This window comes from Pseudorca crassidens, chromosome 6 (genome assembly GCF_039906515.1).
Source record: "Pseudorca crassidens isolate mPseCra1 chromosome 6, mPseCra1.hap1, whole genome shotgun sequence".
Classification (NCBI taxonomy): domain Eukaryota; kingdom Metazoa; phylum Chordata; class Mammalia; order Artiodactyla; family Delphinidae; genus Pseudorca; species Pseudorca crassidens.
This window is the reverse complement of record NC_090301.1, coordinates 24,442,251-24,459,955: the sequence shown is the minus strand read 5'-3', so window position 1 is coordinate 24,459,955 and position 17,705 is coordinate 24,442,251. Positions and strand designations below refer to the sequence as shown.

At 40.1% G+C, this 17,705-nt stretch overlaps 1 protein-coding gene across 1 annotated transcript in view; it reads right to left on the bottom strand.

Moving 5' to 3' along the window:
* Window positions 1-17,032, bottom strand: part of ERBB4 (erb-b2 receptor tyrosine kinase 4) — a 1,112,967-nt gene extending 1,095,935 nt beyond the window's left edge. The window contains exon 1 of the mRNA XM_067740710.1: window positions 16,267-17,032. Within this exon, the coding sequence (XP_067596811.1) occupies window positions 16,267-16,348 (82 nt within the window). The 5' untranslated portion in view covers window positions 16,349-17,032. The remainder of the gene's footprint in view (window positions 1-16,266) is intronic.
* Window positions 17,033-17,705: the final 673 nt, after the last annotated feature.

Below are 17,705 nucleotides of genomic sequence, written 5' to 3'. Positions count from 1 at the left end.
CATGGTTAGTATGCAAACCTGAGCTATTTAATTCTTAAGTCCCTCTATTTAACCTCTACTTCAACTCTTTGCAATATTTCACTTGATATTATCGATTTTAAAAAGTGATTAAACTTGTTACTCTATTTGAAGTGTTATAAATGTACTGAAATTATAATGTGACAATAGAAAAGTAGCATATATTGTTAATATACTTGATCATGTTTCCAAGTTTTCCATATTCACAAATATACCTGGTTATTAACAATTATTATGGGTATCAAATAAAATAATTGTTAATGGCCTAAAATAGGTAACAAATGAATCTATATTGTCAATATCCTTCTTAGAGGTTTTAGTTTATTTTCTTATATAAAATATTGCAATTTGGACCATGGAAAATTGATAGTTAGGAGCTTAGGCATTGCTGATTGGCCACCTGCACAGATGTTTCCCATTTGGTAAATTATAAAATCTCTAAATTTCTGTTTCCTTGACTGTAAAATGAGGACAGTAGTGGCCATGTTGTGTAGATTAGTTGAGATATTGTATGAGAAGTGCTTTAGCACACTTCCTGACACAGTAGTCCTTTAGTAAGTATTAGATATTATGACTTGTTGGCTTTTTAATCAATTAAGAAAAAGTTGTATAGAAATTTATACCAATTAAGATTTAAAAAGCACACTACACAGCGAAAAGAGAAAAGTAAAATGTTGGACTGCTTGAGTCAGAGATACTGGGTAGATCCATGTAGAGGTACCCAGCAGGCAGTAGCGACAGAAAGGAGGGGAGCTCTGGAGAGAGGTAAGAGCTCAGAATAACTTACACAGCGTTGAGATGGGGAAGGGATCCAGAAACTGAGACAAAAAGGTAATGAAGAGGACCAAGGCCAGAGAGAGGCTTGAGAAAGACTTGTTGAGTGGGTTATCTTCATTTACTGCCTCTTTAAAGATGGATAACCAAAATCTTAAGTCTAAAGTATACCCAATAGTAGCCAAGTAGATTGTTAGAATATTATCTCTGTTGAGAACTGACGCTGTGATCTTGGCCAGTTATGTCATTCTGAGTCTCAGTTTCCTTATCTCTAAAATGGAGTTAATACCGCCTACCATGCAGATTTTAGGGAACACTGGAACTAATGCGTAAAAGTACCAGCACCGTCACAGTGCTTGCTGCGGAGGAAGCATTAAAATGGATATAGACTGAGACAGGAAAGGTGGCAAATCAGAAAGACTTAAGGCAGAAGGTAGTATATAACAGGAATGCAGTTTTCATACCAGGAGAACCTAAAAGAGTGTTAAAAGAATGGCAACAAAAGAAACAAGCAAAACATTTCATTTACTGTAGATCTTACAGTATAGATCCAAAATAGGTAGTAAAAGAGACGGAAATGTCAAAGGCCTTGAAGAAAAATATTTCCTAAGCAGACTGAGAAAGGTTTACTTTATTTGTAACCAACTGAAGCATGCATATGTGCCTTCTTTTTATTACTTTTTGATTTTTCAGTCCCTTTAGAAAAGTGCTTCTCTTTTGCTCTGATTTCTTAACACTTTATCCTCCACTCAGAACTAGAGGCCTATTTTTCTAACTTCCTGCCCTGCCTATGTCCTCACCTTCTTATATATGTTTCTCCCTCTGGTTAAGTTAAACCCAGTCTTATAAATACCTGCTGGCATAAACCCAGAAACACAATGAAACATTTGTATACTTTTATTCTGCATCGTGTGGTTTTTACAATTGAGAATGATTTATTTGTGATAGTACATTACATTAGAGGTATGGAGATCTAATGTAAAGACTACTAGAAAAAATAAGAGCAAAATATTTTATATTTAAGGAAACCAAACTTTAAAATACCCTTCACATATCCACAAATCTATTAAGGACAGGTAGATGGTGAAAAGCATTTGGGTGGGAATCCTAGTCACAGAGACAGAGAGTGTGGCTTTCACTGCCTCTATTTTTCAGAGACCAGGAAAGGATATTTGGGCATGACGTGCTTGTGACAGACCCTCAGGGTGGGAAGGGCCCTCAGTGGCCTCAGAACCCAATCCCCGCTCCCAACATCACTGACCAGTTGTTCTTCAGCTGCCTCATTCATTCTTTATCATCACAGAAGAAGTTAGATAAGACTTTACCACCCCACACACATGAAGGAACTCACCATCTCCCAGGACAGACCATTCCAACTTTGGGACACTCTAACTGTGAGAAACTCCTTGATGGTGTTCAAATGAAATCTGACACCTTACAATTTCAAACAGCTGCTAATGTTTCTGTTCTCCAAGGCTACACAGAACAGTGCTAATCCCTCTTATGTGTAACAGCCCTCCAACTCTTGAAGATAGTTATCATGTCCCCTTCCCAAGCCTCCTCTTTTCCATGCCTGGCATCTCCTTCTTTCTTTAATCATTCTTCAAATGAAATGGAACTCCATTATTTTGTTGTAAATATAGTTTTCTTTGAAAAATAATAAATCACATGTCCAAACGAATTTACCAAGAGTATCATCATTAAGCTGATGTTCACAACTTCCTTCACAATATTACATTTTAATCATGTAAAAGAAATTTTAATTGAATGTTTTCTTATCCACCACAAATGAAAAGAGTATATGCGGTGCCCTCGAGGGACAGACTCATATCTTACGTGACAATACACACTCGTGGAACAGCTGACACCTTGCCAGATAAGCTGTTCATTCTGATTAATAATATAAGCATGTAATATGTTTGTTCCCACATAGTTATGGCAATCGCAAATTCAAATTGTTGTGATTCGTCAGCAGCCCAATTTAAAGACACACATCACACATCAGCACCTGCCTCACTCTCAGGAAAATTCACAGCATCTGCTTTATTTGAGTCCTTTGGTCTGCCTCATTCATATGATTTGCTCCTAGGTTAATTCACAATTGCGAACCAGTGACATCCTGTCTATTGTTTTTAAGCCACTTCTTTCCAAACTTCAAGTCAAATCATTAGTACCTAAGCTGTGATACACAACTTAGAAACTGCCTCCTTCATACCGGCTAATACTTAATGGCAAAGTTAGTATGATACTGTTCACATTCCTATCATTTTAAAATACTTATGGCAAAATTTTTATTACGTGTAAGAGTAACATTCATAGTATTTAGTGACCATCTCAGCAAAAACACATAAGAATGGATCACAGTATATGCCAAAGCAGAGATCTGAAGGTCCCTGATTGTGTCAGGTATTAATTCTTTAGTTGTTTGAGGGAGGGGTGCCAGGGGAGGGTTCTGGGAAAGCCAATCGGTAGGCATATATTTTAATATTTTATCAAACAATAAAAGCATAAGGAACATAGCACTTGGATACTAGTCCTGGTAATGGCATATACTTTGTTGCTCATACCCTTACACAAAGGTTTCTAGGATTTTGAAAAAGCCAAACAAAAGTCTCAACATTCTTACTAGAAATAAAAAGGACATAAAAGTTATTTTTTCATATATTTGAGTAGGAAGCATTGAAAAGCATTTGATCTTGACCTGCTATGAAATCAAAGACGTCTTTAGCTTAAAACCTTCGTGTGCTATATCAGCATATATACAATTACTACAGACTTTAATCAAGAGAGAAGCTGTCTGAAAAAATTAACCTTGAAATAACCACTGAAAATATGATGAGATGAACAATTCATGAATATGAGAATTATTCTCTATAGTGAGCTTGATTATGGAGAATGAGTCTTGAGCTATGACAAAGCTCTAGCAGGTATATAAATAATACTATAACTTTTTAGATACCTTTACAATACACTATGATAGAAAAGACTTTTGGGATGTTTTTTGAGATATTCCCAAACATGGATATTACTGTCCAAATTCCTGGCTTTTTCTAGGATCACGTTTCCATCAAGTGTTACATGTTTTATGACATTTTTTTCAGACAAGTTAGTCTCACTTAGGAATTCATTAAAATTTATTCTTTTGGATGATGACACTTTTTTACAAAGATCAAGATTTGGGTTTTTTGTGTGTTTTGTCTTATAGCCACTTCCTGATAATTACAGTGGATCTCTTCCTGTTGGCTTATCCAGCAGATGAATGACGAGTTCCAGAATATGCATCTAACCACATACCATATTTGAACCAGAAAATTATCATAAAATGGGACTTCTGATTCACTCACAAATAGTCAAAATCCTTAAATATCCCAAGCCCAGTATATATGTCCTTGACACAAAGATATTTTGGATGTTTTGACATATTTTATTTTCAGCAGACCTGGAACAATTGAAATGTTTTTGTTTTTTCCCTTTTTCTCATTAATAAATCTACCTTCACAGTGCTCATCCTGCCAGTGAGAAATGTGGTACTTAACAGAATTTATTTTTATACAGCCTATAAATGTTGAGTGAAAGCTGTTAAACTGTGGGAGACAAACTTCATCTGTACCTTTCAAAGAGTGGCTGAGTCAATTTGTAGGAGTGAAACAGCATGTATCAGATCTAAATTTGCTAAACAAAATTAGCTGCGTGCCATTCTGTTTGTCTTATCTCTTTCTCTGGCTCATGGTGTGCTAATACTGGCCACAAGCAATATAGTAAGTACAGAAAAAATAATAAATGTCCTCTTCATCAACAGTTACATAAAATGTTTTGTCTATTTCAATTTATCTCAGAGTTTTTATATTTTCAAATTTCATTCTGCACTTAAAAAAAGAAAAGAAAAAGGCCACTAAAGAATTGTATCTGAATACCAATCACTTCAGTTTCCACTAATTCCAAGTACACTTTTAGAGGTTTCGATATATCACCAGGGACAATGGGGCTGCTAAATTTGAAGTTAAAACAACTGGGAAATATTAACTGTTTAGCTGATATTTTTACACAGTAAAAGTGTGACTTGAAATACTAATCCTTTTATTGTTACTTAAATGTGTTAATATACTAGTAGTTAAAATATTACCAAATATCTGAGCTGAGTACTGATTTTAGTTTAGATGCATTGTTTCATTCACAGCTAATAATGTCTATTGTAGTTAAAACGGTCACATTTAACATAGTCAGAGGGTAAAAGTCAAAGATAGATTTTTTTTTTAACTGTGCTAAATAACAAATGATTAAAAATTCAATGAGCTGTATTTCAAGTGGTAGGGCCTTAGTAATATAGCTTTTATATACCAAAAGTGACAAGATTCTTTTAAATCACATTATAAACCAACCATTATGAACTACAGAATTGCATAAGAGACAGCATTACATGACCATTTAAAAAACATAGCGTCAAGAAAATATATATATACCTGGATGAGGCATGTTCATATTCAGAGTGGAAATATTTTGAAAATTACCTCTACAGGGTACATTATTTCATCCAAAGATATACTGAAGTGCTTTATAGTGTGATTTTACTCTTTATGACAATTTTTTTCTTGAAACAATGCATTCTTCTACATTAATAGTAGACGCTACTATGTGCAGTAGGAAAAAAATAAAAAATTATATGACACCCAAAATTCACACTAAATGAGAAATAATATGACTTCTTAAAACGTATAATTTTCAAACATAGGCAGAAGTACCATAAAGATTTTTGTAAAAGGCTTCAGCTTCAGAGCCCCTCTCTTCCACTGGTGCCTCCCAAGGACCTGTACTTAATTTGTATTTTTATTTCTGTATTGTTTTTAAAGAGGTTCCCCAAACTGCATAAATGCAGGTCCCAACATCTTGGAAATGCCCCTGCTTTGAAGTTTTCTCAAGAAGACAAGGCTTATATGATGATTTCCTTAATACATACAACACACAACACACACACACACACACACACACACACACGCACACACACGCACAAAAAGACCTCTGGAGAATAGAAGGGATGAGGGGAAATGCAGAGTAATCCAAAGGAGGACTCCTCGAATGATAGATTTATTGGGTAAGTTTCTTCAAATGGCTCCAGAGAAAGCATAAAGAGCTGTTGACCTGGAGGCAGAAGGATCTGGTGTGCTGAGCATCCTTTTCTCATACAGTGGGGCAGGTGGAGTAGAGGAGCCACGCCTTTCAGAGGGTCACTAGCTCCTGTGGCTGGAGAAGGCATGAAAGAGCAGACGGCAGAGGCAGCTGGCTCAGAACACGGCAGACACGTAACTGCACCAACGGATGCACCAGTCAGGCTTCACCCTTACATACTGCTGCTTTATATCTCTACTTCCTCGTCTACAAAGTAGGAACAATAATCCCTGACTCGAAGTTTCTTCTCAGGGATTCTTAAAGGAAAAACAACCAGGAAAGTTCTAAGAAACTTTTCAGACAGACGTACTAATGTCTCCATACCCAATTTTCTCATTAATAGATTACTCTGCAGACTGTTAGGTAAGTTTTGAAGTTACATTAACTCCTCAGGACGTTATAAATTAAGGTACACTTAGGGCACCACAGTGACCTAGAAAGGTTGACAGTTTCTTGGAATCTGATAACCTGAGAAGAAATGTCTGGAAGAGCATTTTCCCTGGTAGAATCTGACCAGGGAAAATCTATAAATACTATAATAATTTCACCAATTTTCAGAATGCAGAGTGAATCATCTAAAAGAGCAGCTAAGAGAATCCCAGTCACCTCTCAGTACAGTTATGCTGCAAGTATTTCTTTTATAGGATCCTTTTCAAATGGGAGGCATATGTCTAGTTGTCTATTTTAAGATACTGAGAAATCTTAGTATTAACAAAGTTGTGTTATTACATACATCTAGGAATAGAAAATGCCGCATTCTGTCTGGAGCCCTTTTTTCATGAAATACTTATTAGCATTTCTCTGGAGGCAAATTCCTCCCAAGAGTTTGGAAAAATCACTTAATAACATTTTTTTATATTGTGTTTCATTGGTCTCATCTGTCCTTCTTTAAAAGAAAGGGGAAATCTAGCATCTTGAGCTTCTTATATGTCCTCCTCAGTGCCTAACACAGTCCTCAAACACACTGATGGGTCAGTATATGTTTACTGCTTAAACTGATTAAAATTTTAAAATGAGAGATAAGTAAGAAAAGCAAAGTAATGGCCACATAAAAATAGTAGGCTACAAGACAGTTACATGTTTAAGAATGGTATTTATATATATTTAACTCACCAAAAATAAAACTAACAAATATACTTGGTACCATATTATGAGCAGACTCTAAAAATGGGAATGAGGACAAATGATATACTCTTGGAAACACTCCATTGAAAGAAATACCCTAGGAAGCTCAAGAAAGCAACTAAGGAAATTCCCAGGGTAAACATGTCTAATATCTATTATTAGGAATTCTATAATTATGTTTTTAGAACAGCTTACTTTGTGCACTTGTATGGTTTAATTATAAATAATAACCATCCGTGAATGAGCTTAAAATTGTTTCAGTAAATGTATGTTATTCTTTCATTTAAAAAAATATTTTTAAAGAGCTTACCATGTACGTGGCACCTCATTAGTCTCTGCAGGGTTTGATAAAAATGTTTGCTCTTAAAAAGTTAAAACTATAGAATGGTTTAAGATTAAATGCAGATAGGTGGTACAGATAAGGATTATAGATTAGGGTAGCAAATGAAGGAAGATCTAATGAAGAGCTATGATTTAATACGGAACTGGAAAGATTCAACAGTTTGGACAGGAAGGGCAACCAAGGGAGCCATGAATTCCAGGGAAAGGGGTCAGCAAAAGGAAAGACGGAAAGTAAGGCTCTGGAATACTGACTAGGTCAGCCTGGTTCTTAGACAGAATACATCTTAAGAAACTCTTAAGACTGGATCAAAAAGGAAACTGAAGACTATTTTAACAGGCTTTGAACTCTGCAATGGGAATCCATTGAAGGCTTCTGAATAGAAACTAGGATAATAAAAGTATTATTATATTAGAAATGGTCATCTGGCAGTGACAAGAAGGAAGTCTTGGAGGTAAAAGGACATCGAACAAGGGGATGAGTAAAGAGGATCTTGCAGTATCCTGCTCTGAGTTTTTAATGACTAGATGAGGTCAACAAAAGTCTTAGGGAATAGCTTTTAATAAGCCATGCAATCAAATTTCCTTCGGGGGGAAAAAAAACTTGTTTTACTGCTCTAGTTCTAGACAAATGATCAAACAGGAACTCTTAAAAATGAAAGTGTGTCTAAAAGAAATATTATTCTGTTTTATTTTCATTTGGTTTTCATAGGTTCCCATAGAAAAAAAAAAATCTCATATTCTCATATCCTCTAAGCCTACAGGGAAGAATACGAAATAATGACAAAAAAAGTTTTTAGTAAAAGGAGAGTTCGCTTAAAGCAAAATGCCATCCACGACTTCAATTAGGCATCCACTGCTAGTGATGGGGACCCATCTTGAAATAGAGGATTGCATAAATTATTACTCAAGCTATAACCATACTAGACATAGTCATAGAACCTAGAGAATCTGTTGTCATTTTTTCAGTCCTAACGAGCCATGAGATATCCTCAGCACATCATAGAAGACCAGCAGACACATTTTTTGAGAGCAGGTTTACAATCCCCATTTGTATCCTAAAAGCTTTAAACTTGGATGTCCACCTATACCATGTGCATATGGGACTAGACATAAGTAAAGGTCAGAAGAGTAGTAAAGATATGGTAGGTAAAATTTATCATTTACAAGTCTGATCTTTTTGGAAAATAAAGGAGTGCTTATTGCACCCTTCACTTTCTTCTCTCTAAACACTTTTAGACAACGTTCCAAATGAAATATAGAACATGCATAGAGCCTTGATTCCTATTACTTTAACTCTCTGGATTGAGAAACTGAGTCTTATATATTCTTATTCATGTTTAGTATGCTTCAGTAACCCCCACAATATTGGAAATAACGTGATTAACAGTAATGATCCAGAGCTAGCTCTCAAGGGGGAAGTTTAATGATACTGCAGAGGATGTTTCCTCGTGTCTATGTTAACATTTTACAGAGGGGGGCCCATTTTTATCGCAAATTCCTAACAGAAAGTGACTCTTCCTGCCAAAACAGGTTTAAACCTCCCTTCTGTCACTATCCCCCATGAGAATGCTGATCATGTCCGAGAAAGCTCTGGCGCTTTAGAGAAGTCAGGGACAACCAGAGAGAATTAAGGTTAAATCAACAACATTCAAAGTCACAAGGACCAGAGGCAGCATCTTGCAGGAGCCAACTAGAAGGAGGCAAATGCACCACAAAAGTAAATGTATAAAGTCTTAGTACTTAAAGCTTAGCTTATACACTTGTGCAAAGAATAACTGTGATCCTAGTAGGGCCTGAAGAAAGATGAGGACCCAACAAGATAAAGATAAAGAACCTTGCGTCTAAGGATGGGCCTGGATGAATCTGAAATATTCCCATGGATTTGCTAGTTAAGGATCCCAAGCAACTAACTGGTCGTGAAGAGCCCATTGTTTATCCTTTATAATCCATTTTCTTAAAGCATGCATACTACTTAATACAGAATGAAGAAATAACCATTCTCTACTTATTGGTCATCTTCACAAAGTCACAGGTAAAAGAAACTCTTGAAGGCACTATTATAAACAGATACTAGCATCGGCAACCCTTACCTGACTTACAGGGTCAAAATTCTATATCCAGAATAGGCACTACCAGGTGAATAGATCATCTTACAGAACTACACCTTAACAAAGTTTGCTATATTTCTTTAATCTTAAGGTGCTGTAAGTTACAAATGCAATCAATGATTATTCTTAAATATAAATTAAAGATGATGATCCTACAGTCTTCCCCTTGAAAAGAACTTCGCAGTCTGATAATTAAGCCCATGGCTCCAATCCATTTGTTTTCATTCAATCTTCCAATACTCTAAAAATAACCCAAACTTAAACTTTATTTATTCTTTTATTTTAAGTGTCTGCAACTTTTCAAGTACTTCTGTGTATGTTAAAATGATAGGAGTGTTGGGAACTGCCAACTAATTTATATTACCTAACTTCTCTGGGCTCCCAGTTTCCTCAGCTAGAAAATAAAATGTGTGGACTAGATGAGTGGCTTTTAAATAGTGCTAGATTTCTGTAACGCCAGAGCAGGAGAGTAGACACCAGAGTGGGAGAAAAGCAGGAGAGTGCCAAAGGCAGGGGGCACAAAGCTGGCTTCTCGACAAAGCTTTAACAAAAGACTTCTCCTTTCACCCTTTTACCTGATTTAGATACCAGGGTTACACACATAAATTCACTTGAAAAAGAAGAGGTTCCTTTAAAAAAATAATTGAAAACCAATGCATTTCTTTTTTCTAAAAAGTCTAAACATTCTTTTTCTGTCTAGCTGAATCATTAAAAACATTCAAGATGTTAACTCCTTAAGTATTACTTTCAGCTATACTGATAGAGATGAGGAAATTGAGACACAAAGCAAGAAGTCTAACCTAAGATCACAGAGACAATGATTGTATGACCAGAATCGAATTCTCCTAATTTCTATTCTGCTGCTTTATTCTGTAGCATTCCACAACAGCAGGGCTGCTGCTGCACTACTGATAGCTCAGGCGCGCACCATTCCCATTAAATTCTATGTGGCTGCCGCCCCCTGGAGTTGTGCCAAGCAACAGGCCTGCAAAGCAATCACGTATTTAAAATGAAAATAACTATAATACAATTAACTACCTGTTCAAAAAAGCACTTTAGAATTAGGACCCCAAATACCATATATTTCACCTCTATGTTATAAAAGTGAGACAGTTCTCTTCCCTCTTGAAAAATTAGTACAAATAGAAAGCACCAGTTGAAGTGTCAAATATTACAACAAGAAAGTGGCTTTAAAGCTTTGATTAAAGCATTGGAAAATAGGTCAATTTATTTAATAAACATGTCAGAATTATCAACAACTCGGAAAAAGCCAAATAAGACAAAATCTAAAGAGACCATACAGCAATTCTGAAAAGTAGTATTTTGGGGAAATGGCCTTCAAATACAAATTCTTTAGACATAATGATCTCTTTATTTCCTTTAGGCAGGTGCTCTTCTGACAGCAATGGTCTGTTAGAAAGCTTACATTATGTTTATTAACATATGTGTTCATGTTTTAAATATATCAATTAACTCATTACTGGGATGTATCTCAATATCACAGAAGACTTGAAAGCCATTTTTCAGAAAACGACTATACAGTGGAGAAATAGAGAATGCGTTACATGCATTTCCCCCTCAGGCCTGCAAGCCAAGTCACAAAGACATGGAGTGAGTTGCTCAAGGTATTAAAAAGAAACTGGAGGAACGATGTCCCTACAGTATAGAAATCCTGATTTGAACCACCTGGCTACGTCCTGTGTCACACTCAGCCACACAATAGGTAGGCAAAATCTCCTTCAAATTACGTAGGAAAGCTACAGCTTCAGGAAACACCGATCTAAGATATTTTTTTATTTAAAATATTAAATAAAATTGAGGGATTATTTGTCATTATAAACTGTAAATTTCAGTCCGTAGGAATACTAGAGGGCATGAAAAGTAAGGTTTTACTTTAACTGTCTAATATTTATATTAATTCAGGAAATGTGTACTAGATAAAGATGCAATTTGGCTCCATATGGTCAAATGTAACATAGTAGAACATTTCTAAAATGATATAACCTGGAGAAAAGTTTATAATTTGATTAAATTCTGCCCTGCAACCATACTCAGTAGATCACTGTCAAAGATAACAGTGGAATATGCTTGACAATTAACTTTTGTAGAACAGCTATAGTCTTTAACATTCATAAGCTAATTTCAACGTAAATATTAACATCTAGCCCTATAAAGCAGTATCTCTTAAAGGGGTGAAATCAAACAGCAAGTGCCAAAAAGTCTGCAGGTAAGAGAACATCTTTTTTGATCATTTGCTTCATTTATGTTATAGGCACTTTTACAATTTACACATGGATATCCAACAGCAGCAGGACACTGTAAAATAAAGCAAAAACTTGTTGCTATTTTTAATATATGCTAAATTTTTTTAATAACTGGATTGAAATAATACTAAAAACAATACCACTTTAAAACACTGCCATGTTTAAGATACACTAATTCAATTTATTTTCTAAAATGTGCATCTTACATAGTCATTAATCTCAAGGTGGCTCTAATCACAAGGCTTCAGAGCATATTTAGATAGAGCACATTTCCTTGCACGCCTAGCATTTTTTAAATGGCAGCAGTCTACCTTCCTTCTTTGGTCAAGAGGGGAAAAGAGGAAGACAGAAAGGGAAAAGGGGACTTCTCTGTAGAAAGATTTGGCCTTAGAGTCAGGGTTTTTGAGATGTGCTAGCGATCTTGGATCGATGCCTTTTTATTTTCTTTCAGGAATAAATCTGAGCAATGGAATGGCTTGCGATTGTCCAGCCAACCAGCCATATCAGATTTATCAGAAAGAAAGAATGAAAACTGACTCAGAGGACTCCTGCAGTGCCTGAGTGGCAGGTTGCTGGGAAAGACACACACAAAAAGAATATCCTTAGTGATGATGTGGAAAACATATTCATATGTGTAAACTCAATAAATAATAAGACATAAAAAAGAATCTATAGTAATGGAAAAGGTAAATGCATAAGACAGATGACAAATAGAACTTCTATTTAAGAACCAAAGGGATGAAAGCTCATGAATACTAAATATTTGAATCCACTTTAAGGAGAAAATATAATTTTTCCTCAAATGAATGCAAACTCCAAAAATCAGCCAATGCAAACTTAGTGTTTTCAGGTTAGAGCAAAAAATACGTAAATCTTCCATGAAGGGCATGCCCTGGTAAATATTCTAATGTAATTTCTTAATTAAGACACATATTCAGTGACTAAATGAAAATTATACATATAAAGGAGTAAGTACCTTGATTTTCAAAAAAATTGACTTTCTATGCATGTATGATTAAAAAAAATAAAAGGAGTTTGGTTTGAGAGAAAAAAATCAGAAATCAAGGAATCATGACACAACCAGACTCATTCAATTTAATCCTATCAGTCCACATTATAGTATATTCAAGTGATCTGCAGTCACGATAATAGGTATAAATTTATGTGGAAGCATTCTGAAGAAAAAAAATTATACCTTAGTCTAAAAAAGCTCCTCTTACATATATAAGAATTTCAAAATTGAAAGAAAAAAAGAGAAGCTGTACTCATGGGTGTGCTTACAATAAATACATGTAGGGAGATAACTGATTTTTTTTAAAAATTATATTGAAAATCTTTTCATCATTTAACTAAGTTTTATTAACCTTTTTCTTCTCAAATGTAAAAAAAACTAATTTTGGAGATATATCTTAAATACGTAGGAAAAATGTGTGTTCTTTTATAGAATGAAAAGCAGGACCTAGTTACTTGCAAATAAAAAAATGGAAACTGAACTTGTTCATCACATATCTACTAAGGTATGTACGGGCATCACTTCAGTACTACTACATTTACATACATATATTGTATTTCAGCACAAAGGTGATACTGATTATTTTTCCATCATACCAGGAAGACAGAAATTTTGGAATTCTTTTTGGTGGTAAAGGCTTTATAACAGCCACATAAAGGGTCTTTGACTATAATACTTCTAGATAAAATAAATCACTGGAAATGAGACAAAGCCCTTCAGAATTGCTATTAAAAAAAAAAAAAAAAAACCTGTCTTCTCTAACGCTGATTTTTTTCCCCAAGCAAAAGAGGAAAAATAAAAACAGGTCCTCTTCAGTTACAATTATTTTAACAAATATCTTAGATCTATACAACAGAATCCTGCCCCTCCCATATTTTTATTCTGTTCACAGAGAGCAGTAAATAAGGTGCATTCCTTCTGCTTCTAGATTAGCATTTCAAAAATATGCCACTTTCCCCTGAACTCCAAGCGTGTCTAATAATGCGAGAAGCAGATTGTCTTCCCTCGTTTCCTTAATTTGTTTCATCTAAAAGCAATTCACTCAACATCTTGTCGCCCTCTGGCAGCTTAGTTTACTTATCCGCACTTAATTTCTCGTTCGGACCAAAACAAACTCCTCCAAACTGCTACTGACTGCTAACCGCGAGAGGGGAGACACGCAATATGTATTTACTTGGGAACATACAGCCATAGGTACGTAGCCACGAACACACGCAGAGCCTCACTCATACCCCAGAACGTAAGTTGGTTTTCTAAAAGCACTACATTAAAACCAGCTGAACTTTCCCTGCCAGGTGCGGCAGGGCGGGGGTGCGGAAGAGGCAAAAAAGAAGTCCCGGGGGCATTTGCAATTTTCAGAGGATCACCTTAGCGTGCGTGTTGCAATTACACCAGGGATGCACCCGAGAGCTTTTCTTTGTGCGGCCCTTTCATCTAGATCACTTTGTGTTTCGAACAAGGGAGGCTCGCCTTTGTGCCCCCAGAATTTCAAGTACAGAGTCAGACACGGAACAACAATGGCACGCTAATCCTCGCGCACTAAATGGGCTCACTTGTGGGCCTGACAATTCACGCGGGGAAGCGAGAAGACACCAGCGAGGGCGCGAGCCGGTGTCGCCTGAGACGGGGAAGAGGACAGCTGCAGAACTAATTTGGATTACATTCCTTGCAGAAATTCTGAAAAGGGCTTTTCGGCAGAGCTCAACTCCGAGCCGCACAGTTAATACCAGATTGCTGCGGACTCGGAGCCGGGTCCCCCAGCGGCTGAGGCTGCACCAGACGGCCCCCAGTAGGTCCCCTTGCAGAAATTCCTCTCGGCTAAGCTTGCGTGTCAGTCGCAACTGCTTTTGAATGGGTCAATGTGCATAATCAACCCATTGAGGGGAAATATGAAGGGACTCGGAGTGGGGAGGGAGATAAAAAAGGGATGTATCTAAGAGGCCGCTTGGAATCTCAAATCCGTGTTGGTGTAATTCCGGAGGTGGCTGGAGCTCGGGAACTGGTATGCATGAAGAATTTCAGAGTAATTGGGAGGGTGCAAACGTCCAGTACAAACGGCGCACATTGTGCCATTCGAAGGTCATTTTGAGAGGCTCGAGGATTGTAGCTTGTTATTTACTAGGCGAGGAGGGGGAGGCGGCGGGGGCGGAGCGGGAAAACTACAACGCTCTGTTTTCTTGGTGAGGTCAGAAGGACACCCTCCGGGGGCCTGAAGCTCTCCCTCTCGCCACTCCCGTGGGTTTTATCTTCTCTAGCTGCCTCCCACGCTCCCGCGACCAGCCCCGGATGGTTCCGGAAATCTCCCCGGCTCTCCAAAAGGCCCCCCTTGGCCGCGTTTCCCACGTTTCAGTCACCCGTTTCCCTCAGGCCTTTCCTGTCCCACTTTCATCCCCAGGAAACTCAAGTGTCAGAAACTTTGAGCTCCTTCGCCCTGCAGGTGCTGTCACTGGCCCTGCGGACCGCGGCGCGCCAACCCCACCTTGCTGCCTCTCCCGGGTCAGTGAGCCTCTTGCCGGGCGGGGGCACCGGGGCGCGAGCTCTCCGGCCGACAGTTGCCGCGCACCCAGCGCAGCCGCGCCCGCCTCGGGTTCAATCCGCGTGACGGGTCGGCTCGGCAGCCGCGCCCGGCAGTAAACACAAATTGGAGGGACTCCGGCCAATAGCAAGTTGAACTACAGGAAGAACTCTTTCTGGAGCCAAACACAGAAACCGACGGGAAGGCCGGGCTCCCGGCTTAAGTATGTCAAGCCATTCTTTTTTTTTTTTTAAGCGGTCACGCAGGCAGGCAAGGAAGCCCCTCTCTAGTCAATGGGGGCGAGGGCTGGGCACGCTGGCCGAAGAGGCCTATCGTTGTGGGCCCCCGGGCCGAGGCGCGTCCTCCCGCCGCGTTCCGGCTCCCAGGCTGGGCTCAAGGCGGGTCTGACCCCGCAGGCTCGGGCGGCCGGAGGCGCAGCGGCCGCGGGCAGCACACGCAGGTGCAAAGCCCGCTCTCTCGGAGCTGCTCTCTCCACAGCCCTCCCGCTCACCGGAGCCCAGCTGCCACGCCTCGGGACCCCCGTCCTTCCCTGGCCCCGGGCGGGGAGCGCTTTTCCGAGGCTTCTTCCCTCGGGGGGCCCGGACCCGGAGAGGAGCGTCTCCTGTGACTCCGGCTTTGGGTCTCCCACGTCCTGCACAACGGGCGCCACCAGAAGGGATCCCGCTTAGGGAGGCTCACAGAAAACGCGCGAGAAAGAAGCGGGTGAGAAAGAAAGAGAAAAGGGGCGCAAGTGATTTTTCACGATAACTGAACACAGGCACACGCAGAGGGTAAGTTTGGGGACAGATAGAGAGTCGCACGAAACCCAAGGAAGAGGCGCGGATGGTGTGATCCCGCCACGCCCGGGAGCGAGCGTGTCTCCGGCTGGGCTCTGCCGGCGGCCGCAGGGTCAACCGCGGAAGCGCGAGAAGGACCGCGACCCACCTGACTGAGAAGCGCTGGGCTGGACGGTCCCCGCCGCCACGAGAAGGCTCACCCAGACCCACAGTCCTGTCGCCAGCTTCATTTTTTGGAAGTCTCAGATCCCGTGCTGATAATTACATGTCCAAATGGCATATCCCCTTTCGGGCACACGGAGGAGATCCCTCAGCCGGGCGCGCGTGGGGCACTGGCGCGCGCGGGACACCGGCTCCGAGCGCGGGCGACCCAGTCCTTACCCGCGGGGCCGAGGCCCGGAGAAGCGGGGGGAGAGGGTGCGCGTGAGGGTGCGCGCGGGTGGGAATGGGCTCGAGTGTGTGCGCGTGGTGCTCCTGGTCGGGCCGAACAGCTATTTCCCCGTGTGAGCCTCCGCTTTCTCGCTCCCTCCTCACTTTCTCGCTCTCTCCCTAGTTGGTCAACAATAAAAAGGAAGGGTTCGGAAAAGGGTTTCCAAAAAAAGTTGATTGCAAACAGGCGGTAGCTTTCCGGCCTCTCCCCCCCAGCCGGACTCTATTCGGCTCACTTTTCAGTTTCCTCGCACCTCCAGTCCAAATTGGGAGGAAAGGGAGGGGTGGCGGGGAGAAGCTTCTTGCTTCACGCGATCCCGTCCTTTTTTCCTGTCAGCTTTCCTCACACTTGTCCGGCGGCTGCGGTAATTAAAGCTCCGAGCGTCATTTCCAACGCTCCGCCGTCTCCAGCTGCAGCCCCACAGAGAAATTAATAAGACTCGGTCCGGGGGGGGGGGGGAGAAAAAGAAAAAAAAAGGTGGAGGGGGGTGAGTAAAACAACCCTCCACGCAACCAGGCTGGCTCGGCTCAGCCGCACAAACCCCGCCCCCAATCTGACCCAACTAGCCACGCCTTCTCCCCCAAAGGGAAATCTTATTGGTTCAGCCACTCCCCAAAATCTTGGGCCTCGGGAGTTGGGAAAACACCTGTCCGGGAGCGGGAGCCTGGTGGTGGGGCGGAGGAAGCTGGATTTAATAGGCTCACCCGAGGCCACGGACTGAACCAGAGGCCCCCGGACAGCTGGCCCACAGAGTGCGCAGACGTGCTTACAAAAAAGATTTTTTTCTTTCTTAGACAAGAAAGTCACCACGGTGCTCATCCACAGACAGGACTTGCCTTAGAAATAGAAGAAAACACTGCTTCAGTCATAAAACCTACCCACCCTTCCTACTTCCTCATGCTTCACACTCGGAAAGTAGTGTGAAGGGAACCTAAGCACCCGTCTTTTCCCAACTATCCAGTCTCTCCCACCCTTCCCACCCTCCCAAACTGACCAAACTAAAATTCCACGTTTGTAGAGCTGCATCCTTAGATTTTTAGACTTTACGGGTCACTTCTTTTTTTCCTTGGACTCTAGAACAACGTGGTTTGGGGTTCATTCCCATTAAGCAGCTTCTAGTCGAAAGCTACCAATTTGGTTCTAAAGGCTAGAAATGG